Source organism: Austrofundulus limnaeus, unplaced genomic scaffold (genome assembly GCF_001266775.1).
Source record: "Austrofundulus limnaeus strain Quisiro unplaced genomic scaffold, Austrofundulus_limnaeus-1.0 Scaffold10, whole genome shotgun sequence".
Classification (NCBI taxonomy): domain Eukaryota; kingdom Metazoa; phylum Chordata; class Actinopteri; order Cyprinodontiformes; family Rivulidae; genus Austrofundulus; species Austrofundulus limnaeus.
Window position 1 is genome coordinate 4148621 of NW_013952412.1, and position 10503 is coordinate 4159123.

The 10503-nt window shown below is 36.4% G+C and overlaps 1 protein-coding gene across 6 annotated transcripts in view; it reads left to right on the forward strand.

Annotated features, from left to right (window-relative positions):
* ppfibp2a (PPFIA binding protein 2a) overlaps positions 1–6598 on the forward strand; it is a 17924-nt gene extending 11326 nt beyond the window's left edge. For all 6 annotated transcript variants that reach the window (XM_014001896.1, XM_014001899.1, XM_014001898.1 and 3 more), the window contains 15 exons: positions 14–75; positions 744–822; positions 964–1088; positions 1210–1277; positions 1370–1430; positions 1529–1667; positions 2413–2554; positions 3811–3936; positions 4059–4209; positions 4362–4473; positions 4746–4834; positions 4936–5058; positions 5339–5464; positions 5620–5808; positions 5902–6598. In XM_014001896.1, the coding sequence (XP_013857350.1) occupies positions 14–75; positions 744–822; positions 964–1088; positions 1210–1277; positions 1370–1430; positions 1529–1667; positions 2413–2554; positions 3811–3936; positions 4059–4209; positions 4362–4473; positions 4746–4834; positions 4936–5058; positions 5339–5464; positions 5620–5808; positions 5902–6078 (1769 nt within the window). In that variant the 3' untranslated portion in view covers positions 6079–6598. The remainder of the gene's footprint in view (positions 1–13; positions 76–743; positions 823–963; positions 1089–1209; positions 1278–1369; positions 1431–1528; positions 1668–2412; positions 2555–3810; positions 3937–4058; positions 4210–4361; positions 4474–4745; positions 4835–4935; positions 5059–5338; positions 5465–5619; positions 5809–5901) is intronic.
* The last annotated feature ends 3905 nt before the right edge of the window (positions 6599–10503 follow it).

Sequence of the window (10503 nt, forward strand, 5' to 3'; positions counted from 1 at the left end):
ATTTTTCCCCTAGATCAAGAACTGCAGAGACTTCGGAGTGGAATGAAGTCCTTGGTCATTGCCAATGAAGAAAAGGTAAGCTAGAAATTATGTGAAAATATTTGTTTAAAACAGCTATGGAGGATTTTAAAAATATTATATCAACACAGTCATTACAACACAACTGCTCACAATAGTAACAAAACCTCATTAGTGCTGTTTAAAATAAAAAAGTAACTGTGTGTTTAGATGGTGTCATTTCTCAAAGCATCACACTTTGGCCATTTATAGCACAAAGGGTTCTTTGTTTTCTCCCTCCCACTGTATCTTGGACTTTAAGGACTTGTAGAATCAGCCCTAAATATGGTACATTAGTGAGGACACACACAAGCACACACCCTAAGACAAACCATTTCAGGCAAGGCCACAATTAGATATGCTCTGCTCTGCCAAGCTTAATTTTGGAATGCACAGCATTAGGATAACCATTGCAAAACCAGGCATGGGCACCACTTCAAAACACACACACTCTGTGCAGCTGGTTACCACAACTAAGACTTCCAGCCAGACCTGTGTCAGTCCCCTCCTTTTTATTTACTTTGATGTAAAGGCCATATGGTGGACGGGGAGCGTTTGAGCGTCGTGTCGGTCAGGAGCTGAGTGAATTCATGCACGCTTCTTAACCTTTGATAATGTAAAGATCTTTACTGAAGGTTTTTTTTTTTAACTTTAAAGCCCTCACTGATCTTTTTCTTTTCTTTCAGGACCGTCGTATAGAGGAGCTGACTCTGCTCTTGAATCAGTGCAGGCAGTTCAGAGAAGTTACTCACACTTCAAGGCAAGGTAATCAGCCTATTTACTCCAAGACATACCTGACTGATTTTATGTTTATCTCAGCAACTAAAACGTAAAAACAAATTTAAAACCATCAAACATCCTTTTCCCAATAAAAATAAAACAATCCACTTCTTTATGTTTCTKTAGCTTTGTCTGTTGTTCGCTCGTTGACGAATGGTTGGACTCCATCAAGCAGCAGTGAAGAAGAAGAACAAGGATTCTTGAAGAATGCTGACTCTTCCAGTGCAAAATCAGACGATGTGAAGTCTGAAGTAGGTGCAAAACACTTWCCAACTGATCTCAGTCAGATCAGTACAAACATGAAAGTGGTTTTGATTTGTTTTTCAGTATCTTTGAACAATCTACCCATGTAGTTCTTTTCATGCATCACAGGTTTCAACAAATAGTTCTTCTTCCCAACAAATATCTCTTCCGTCAATCCAAAAAGAAAGTGATTCCAGGTAGTGATACAGCTTTATGTAACAGGTGAATCCAATTACTCTTAGTTGGATTTTAGAGTATGAATAAGCATGTTCTGTTTTTATTTTTATAGACCAGAGCTTCAGACATTATCAAGCAGTATGAATGACATAACAAGTGGACATTTGCCAAAGGTATTTTAACATAACTTGTAAATTTTGTAGACAAATAACATGTTTAACCTTTTTGAATTTAACAAAGTCACTCTCCTCTTTCATTTGTGTTTCCCCAGAATGACCTGGATGACAGTAGGAGTCATACTCTGCCCATAAATTCCTCATTGTTGGAACAAAATGGGATGGAAGACAGTAGTGCTGAAATACAGAGTCAAAAATCCCCCGACAGTAGTGAAAATGGAGACTGCATCCAAAGTAAATCCATGCATAAAGCTTAACAGAGTGTTATTTATGATATCATGGGTAGTGAGTCTTGGCATGCTGCATGATCACTTCATAGCCTAGTTATTCCCATGAGAGCAGGGAGGATTCATTTTTGGAGCTAAAACCACTCTCCTCTGACCAGATGACTACTGCATGTTTGATCATAGCTAATTGCAGAGGCTCCTGAAAGAGCAGATGGCTCCAGGGATAGACTTTCATACCCAACACACCCACTATCTTGCAAGGATTGACCACATTCATCCCAGTTCCACCCTTTCTCAGTTTGACTGACCAACTTGAACTTGTTCCATACCATGATTATACTGACACACACTATCATTAAAAATCATACTATATAAAATGAAGTTAAAACCTTTTGTTTTGATTTGGCATAAACTGATAAATTWTTAGCTGAACTCTAAACTGCATCGCTCTGCTCAATGGAGCTTTGTGAAACACCAGTCTGCCACACATGTTCTGCTTTACTCTTAATGTTCTGCAAAACGGAAGAACAGAAATCAGAATTGTTTTGTCTACAACTTTACATCAGCTACAGGAAACAGTCATTTTCATTGATATCATCAGTCCAAACAATGTAATTTGGCAATATTACAGTACATTGAAGCATGCTTTTAGTACTGCATAGGATGATTTGCCCTCCAGAGTACAATCCAAAAAAAAAAAATAAAATAAAATCACAGTTATCTTTGTTCAATGGTTTTTGCAATTCTTTAAGGAAAGTTGGAGAAAACCGATGACAGCACATCCAGTGATAATTCACCGGTTCATTGTGAGGCACTTGCACAGCCAGGCCAGAGAGCTGTGGGTTCTCCAGAATACATGAAGAATAACAGAAGCTTTAAGAAGCTTTGGGGGAAGTAAGTACTGCCATGAACACATTAACAATAATGCACAACAGAATGAGCAAACAAAGTGAACAAACAGCACAGTCTGTGCATTTTTATGTTAATTTGTACTTGTCTGTGCCCAATATTTTGTGTGCAAAGATTTAAAAAAGCTTTATTTGGTTGTTTTTCTTTCCAATAAAGCAATAATTTCAGAAAATTGTAAAAGTTGCAAAAATTTCTAGTACTTTTGAAACAAAATATAAAGAAAATATAGAWGACCTAATACTTTTACATGCTGCTGTGGCTTAAATACAGTATATGGTTTTGCAAATGTTCATATACATATGCTAAACATGCGGAGTACAATTCCTTAAAATGCCTTAAAAGGCATGCATAAATTTAATAAAATACTTCTCCTGAACCCTTTGGAGTAAATTCACAAGCTTTAACGTTATAAATCTTTAAATTTGTCAACACAGATGCATGATTTGTTCTCATTTCTGACCAAAAGTAATCCAAGATGGTGGTCGGAACAAAGGTATAACACTTTCTTTTATGRCATTTCATGGCCACAAAAAACACTCTTGGAGCACCCAAAATATGTCATAACAAATATATTTTCACTTTTGTAGCATGTTTAGCCAGATAACTGTCCAAAAAAAAAAAAAAAACACCATGAATACCATGTTTTATATGTCTGCTGTTGTCACCTAGGAGAGAAAATGGCAGCCAGGTCAGATTTTTTTTCTAAGTTTCCTTTCCTTTTTCCACACAAGATCCTTACTCCTCAAAGCTGTATATCAAATAAAAGGAAACTTGATTGACAACAGAGCTGTGGTGTCAGAACAAGTAAACAGAACAAGAACTGATTGGCCAATTCTACAGTGAATCAATTACTTGTAACAAGGGCAGGATAGGAGGAGCTTAACACACATTTGGGCTTCTGGAGATCCAATACATGAACCTAATTAATCAAAAGAGGTGACCATTGAAAGAAGACGGCCAATGAAATTGTTTGAACAGCCTACTATGCAAATTCAAAGTCCCTGCCAGTTTGGGTCAGTCCATAAAAAGGCAGAAATTAAACCCAAATTGGGATTGTACTGCGGGCGGTACAAGTTAAAAGAAAAAGACAAAACTATTTACATAGTTCAATTAATTTAATTGAGGTCTGGGCCTCCCTTCTGAAGCTGCTGCCCCCGCGACCCGACCCCGGATAGGCGGAAGGATGGATGGAATTAATTAAATTTATTTATTTATTAACATTTTTTCTTTTTTTCACACAGGCTTCGAAGAACCCAGTCTGGAGGTTTCCAAGCTGCAGATCCAGATGTTGGACAGTTCAGAAGAGGGGGCTTGCGTGCGACAGCAGGACCCAGACTTACCCGAACCCCTGAATCCGACTCGACTCGGTAACTATGTGCCTACTGGATGCTTTAGTACAATGCTTTCTTTTAGAATTAGAATTGTTAATTTAGTAGAAAACTTGCAAAAACTAATTATCATTTTCATTATTTGCTTTGGTTTCTGTTAGTGATATGAACATCCCATTCAGCCAGTGGACCAGGGAGCAGGTGTGTGGCTGGCTAGAGGACTATGGACTCGGCCAGTAYATTAACCTTGCCAGACAGTGGGTTGAAAATGGGCAAACAATTCTGTCTGCCACACCTCAGGATTTTGAAAAGGTTCTTGTGCAAAATATGTATATATTATGTCTTACAATTTATTTKAGAACATTATTAGGTGTTTGTGGGTGAAAGCATTTCTGTATTTTTATGTAATTTCCCTTTGGGATCAATACAGTATTTTGATCTTGATCTCTGATTTTTCTCTTTAGGAGATRGGCATGAAGCATCCGCTTCACAGGAAGAAGCTGCAGCTCGCTCTGAGGGCATTTACCACTAAAGTTATAGAGAAGTCTTCAGAGCTGGACCACATCTGGGTGACACGTAAGAATCTGCTTGTGTTGAATATTTCTCAGGCTCTRCGTTCTCATTTTAGAGTGATTTACAAATGCAAAGTGTCTGATGCCAGAAATCAAACAAAGAAGCACAGTGTGTGATGTGTAAATGTACCTGAAAATAAAATGCAAATAGAACCGCTTTTCAAAAACTGGAAATTGATCTTGAAAGTACAGTTACTATATAAAGCATATGTTCAAGCTTTGTTTAGTGTTCACATTTTTTTCTTTTCTTGTTTTTTTRTTTTTGTTTGGATGCAGGTTGGTTGGATGATATTGGATTGCCTCAGTATAAAGACCATTTTCATGAAGCCCGTGTAGATGGTCGAATGATACAATACCTCACTGTGGTAAAACTTTATTATGTGTATTTAAACATGATTAACACATTTAAAATTTAAAAATATGCATCAAAACAATTTTTGACTAATTTTAATTTTTTTGTCCTCAGAATGATTTATTGACTCTAAAGGTCACCAGCCAGCTTCACCATCTCAGTATTAAATGTGCCATTCATGTCCTTCATGCCAATAAGTTCAACSCAAACTGTCTTCGACGTAGGCCAGGAGAAGAGGTAAGCCAACACAGGTGTTCCCATTTATGCCATAAAAAATAATACATCATAGTTATACCTGGGTATCATTTTCCTGAGGAACTCTTTGCTGAAATACTGCTTCAACAACTGTAATGACATAATGTTTCCACAAGATGGTAGCAAACACATTCATATTTAGTTATTATTTCAAGGTAATCAGGCATTTTTGTGTGTTTTTAAAATAGTCTAAGAAAAAAAAATACTGCAACTATTTAAATTTCTATTTTTATTTATTTATTTTTGTGTTTTTTGTTTCCAGAAACAACCGTCTCCTTCCGAAGTAGTCCAGTGGTCAAACCATCGTGTCATGGAATGGCTTAGAGCCGTTGATCTTGCAGAGTTTGCTCCTAATCTAAGAGGAAGTGGTGTTCATGGTGGCCTGGTGGTAAGTATTGTAAATGAGATTGACCACCATTGTGATACAAAATAATTGATTGATTGTAATTGACAATGTGTGTTTGTGTTTATGCACTGCATCATTGCAAATTACACACTGGCCATTTTAAGTGTTGTGTTCTCTATCAATATGTTCTTTTATAGATTCTGGAACCTCGCTTTAGTGCAGAGACTTTGGCACTACTCTTAAATATTCCTCCACAGAAGACGTTGCTCCGACGTCATCTTGCCACTGCTTTTGCTACTCTGGTTGGACCTCTAGCTATGCAGGAGAAACGAGAGTATGGAAACGCCACAGGCCACATGCCCCTAACCACCACAGCTAAAGTTAAAGTAAGGGCTCAATTTAAATTACGTCTTGTCACTGTTGCAGAAACATTGAATTATAATGGTTTTGCATGTATTTTTCTTTGTTTATTCTTTCAGCCAAAAAAGTTGGGCTTTACTCAGTTCAGTCACCTGAGGAAGAGGAAACCTGATGAAGCTGCAGACTACATCTGCCCAGTCGACAGTGGAGCACTAACAATGAATGGAGTTTCTCGTTTGCTCTCTCCAACACACAGAAGTCCTAGCTCTCCTGTGGACAGACAAGTTGAGAAGTGAGAGCTAATGGCTGTAAAAGCCTTAAATGAAACATTATTACAATATTTAAATAAGAACGTTGAAACTCACTCACACTATCACTCAAAATGTGACAAAATCAGAAGATAATGATTTTTAATTTCTACTTAAAGTCATCCATAAAGAGCTTTTCTGAATGAGTTAGAGGATGCTGTTTTTGCATTAAATTGCATTTATTCATGTGTTTTTAATCAGATGTTGCTTGAAGATTTTCATCTTGTGGATGAAATGATTTGAAACATTGTGTGAATTGTTTTGAAAGCTGCTCCCTGCATTCCTTAAAACAATAAATTTCCAAAGACTACCCTTTTTGCTTCAAAACAATGCAGTTTATAAATATTTTGTACTTTGTATTCCGTTGATTTTTTATTGTATATCAGAACATTTGTGTACAGTACAATAAGTGACTATGGTTACTTTATTGTTTTTAATTTTCTGAATTTTGATTCTAGAAAATGCACTTAGTATTTGAACCTTTAAATAAAACTTGTTTGTAAAGGTATTACTTTGTTTTCACCTAAACATTATTACTTTGATATTATTGCTGTTGATCAAAATCTTTAGTCTTAGGTTTCCACACATTTCTGCTGCCACAGTCGTTCTGAAGGACGGTACAATCACATCACCTCAACACTGCCCTCGAGAGGTTAACGTTGTAAAGTTCAGAAATTACAATGTGTACATTTTACATGCAAATGTTTTTTTCTGTTCTTCTCAAGTATCACTGGTATGTTTTACACTCACAGTACTCTACATCCTATTTGAAGTTGTAACATCTGAATATGTTAATTTAAGTTGATAATTTTGTAATGACACATTTAAAAAAATTAAAAAAATGCTTAAATTTTTTATTTCATTATTCAATCAGCAGAGTTATTTCAGAACACATTCTGACACTTGGTCACAATGTTTAGCACAATCAAAACTGCTATAAAACTCAATTTTCAGTTCCTCGGTGGATCAAGATTATCTGTCCATACTGATTATTTTACAAATGCAGTAACTTCTTATTAAAGAGTAAAGTAAGAGTAGATGTACTCTATTTATCTATTAATCCCCAATGGGGAAATTATTCATCTTAATTTTTCCCTTGTGAGCACCTGTGACACTATTAGTGTGACCATTGCTACAGTGTGTGTATCTGTATCTCTAAAGGACCTGTCACACTGTTAATGTTATAACATTCAATTATCAGGCCACCCTATGCGCCAGCCCATAGACATTCAGGAATGAGTGAGTGAGTGTGTGYGATTCAGTTATCAGAGTTTTAGACAAACAATATTTTTAAATAGCAATATTATTTGAACTGAAAATTGACTTAAATAGTTTAATGCAGATTGTTGCCATTATAAGTAACAGATCATTGGCATCAGGTCTAGCGGGATTTTCAGCAGGTGTGTGTGTGTGTGTGTGTGTGCGTTTTATTTTTTATCTTACTGCAGAAAAACATTTTTATTAGACCCAACAAAAACTTAGAAAACTAATTTTTGCATATCACAGTTTATTTATTTATTTATTTATTTATTTATTTTTAGTAGGAAGCATTTTGATCAATGATTGCTACAGACAAATTCACAGATAAATTCGACCTGCTTTTGAATTAGAAGTTAAAATAGTCAAAATAATTGTCATATAATAGAAAATTAAATGTGTTTGATAAAGAGTAACATGCACTGAATAAATGAACATTTATACTGTCCGTATACTGTATACATACAGTTATGTACAGGGCCAAGCTTAATTCTGTTTAACAATTTATTTTAAACCAGCAGGTGTCAGTGTTGACTGTGCGTTTTCCTGACTTTGGTCTCCGTAATGTATTTAATTAAAAAACGCAGAAAAAACGTTTACATTATAATTTAATAGTTGCTTCTTGTTTCTGTAGTCCTTTTTAATGTGCTGTCCTCAGTTTCATATGTGTTTTATTTAGAAAGTTCTGAAGTTTGTGCAGTTTTAGTTGCACTTGTACTTTGCTACTTTGGGYTAATTGGGGTACTTTGATTGTTAAATTAGACAAATACAAAAACATTTTATCCCATTTACCATCACTTTTTCTGTAAATTTGTATACAGTATAAGTGTGTGTGCAAATTAATGAATGGCTGTGAGAAGAGATGATGGCTTTGTTTGTAATAGTGCATCTTGGGCTAATTTTAGTAATGTGATCCAGCCTGCACTAGTTGACAGTTTAATAGCTATTATTTGTGTCACCCTCTCACATAATGCTTCAGCTGTAAATTGGTATGTGTAGGGAGCTGGGGTTTGACTGACATCTTACCTTGCAATATGATACCTATTGTTTTAATTAAGTGAAAGCATTTGTGACATTTATTGGTTTCAGAGTAACTTGTTAATAGGAGCATCAGRAAAAAAGTAAAATGAAATTATTATGGTTCACATTACATAAATTATTTGCAAAGCCTTCGCTAATGATTACACATTATTCTCCCACTGAGCCTGTCAATTTGTCTGAATGCATCACAAATAAAAACGCAGCACAGGTGATGCAATGTAAACCCCCTCTTGGCAACGCCCGACTTCACTCTCTTCTCTATCAGTTCTTTTATTTTATCATTTTATTATTTTTATTTTTTCACCTGTTTGTACCAGTGTGAATGACATTTATTTATTTTTGCAAGCCTTTGTGGTTACATTTCTGTATTGACATTGTCAAGCAGAACTTTTACTCTTTGACAAAAGCTCCTGTTMAGATTTATGCCGGTAACCGTTGCATTAGTGCTTTAGGTCATCACCCTGTCTGTTTGATCTATGGTCTTTCTCAGACGTCCTAAGTGAAGCATAATTGTGTTTCTATTTGATGTCACGATTCATTCCTGTCATTAACGTGCCACCAGCTTGCCAGTTTGGGGAACATATTCAGTGTTAGGGTGGTGCATGTGTTGCAAACTCTCCAACCAACCGCTATGGTCATATCTGTCTCCGGTACACCAGTTAATTCTGACAGGCATGCCACACTGATGACTGCATCGCCTAGATGYGGCAGAGTGGCTTTCGTATTGGGGCTGACACGCTGTCCAAAAGAGCAGCCAGCCGTCCACATGAGCCATCTTCTGCCCCATCAAACCTCAAAGCTCATTTCATCCTGTACAACCAGCCAGTATCATCCAGACTTATTCTCTTTGTTTGGTCTTTTTTTTGCTGCGTCCCATGTAAAATTTCAAACTCACCACAAGAAAACTGACAGTGTAAGTACCAAACAAGCACAAGGGGATGTGATGTGATGACCAAGGTAACTCCTTTATAATCTCAAACTTATATGTGAGCTATATTTTTATCTCCAAGAGATGGTGACTGGAGTCTATCCTAATAAGATGCCCATACCACCTCAGGCAACCCCTTTCGAAACAGAAGAGCCTTTACCTTGAGATTCTCGTGAATAATCAGGCTTCTCATTCTGTCTCTATAGCTGAGCCTGACCAGCCAAGAAGCTGTTTCTAGTTGCTTGCATCTGAAATCTTTTTCTTTTAAGTCATAATTCACATCTCATAACCAAMGKTGAGAGTATGAATGGAGACATACCAGTAAATCAAGAGCTTCACAATGCCTTCATCACTGCAAACCAGGGTTATTCAGTTAAATTGCTCTGTGGGTGACAGTTACTTAAAGCCAACACCTCAGGGGCTGGACATGGAGGTGGTGGGTGTGGGAAGGTAAAGCATGTATGCAGAGGTTTGCCTGATAACGGTAGGCGATACACTRCATAACGTAGAAGAACAAGTATTATCTTGTTCCTTTAAAATTTGTTTATTTTGCTAAATCAAATCATAAATTTTAAATCTATATTTGATTTGAAAAAAAATTATAATAAGGCAGGCTGATGCAAGTCTCTCAAACTCTGAAATATTTTCCATTTGATTTATAGGAATAAAGAAATGATTAAATAATAATGTTATTTATAACATCAGCACTTTAGAGGCTTGGAACCACTGTGAATATAATGCAGCTCACAGAAAGAACATTATTTGATAGTAAATCCCAAACTWTTATGACATAAGAAGCTGTCTTTGCAGGTGCTCTGTGACACACAGCAAGACAAAATGCCATTAMACTCAAAAAGAGAGAGAAAAAAATCATGTTTACCTAACAAATAAAAAGGGAACRCAGGTGATCAGGCTGCACAGAGTATCACAAAAGTGCTGGAARTCAAAATAGTTCATTTGTCAGAGGAATGGAAGCAGTGTCTTTACCTCGGGGCTTTGTCATGAGTGATCAGTGCTGACATTCATCACCAGAGGCTTTCACGTCTGATGAGAACACCTGTCTGACTCTCAAGATGAAACTGGACAAAGGAGTGCCATTGCAATTAACATTTCACATGTGCTGATCTGTCTCAGACAACAGCATTTTACTGAAGCAGGTTCAGAGAAATGCACAATCAATTCAGAAA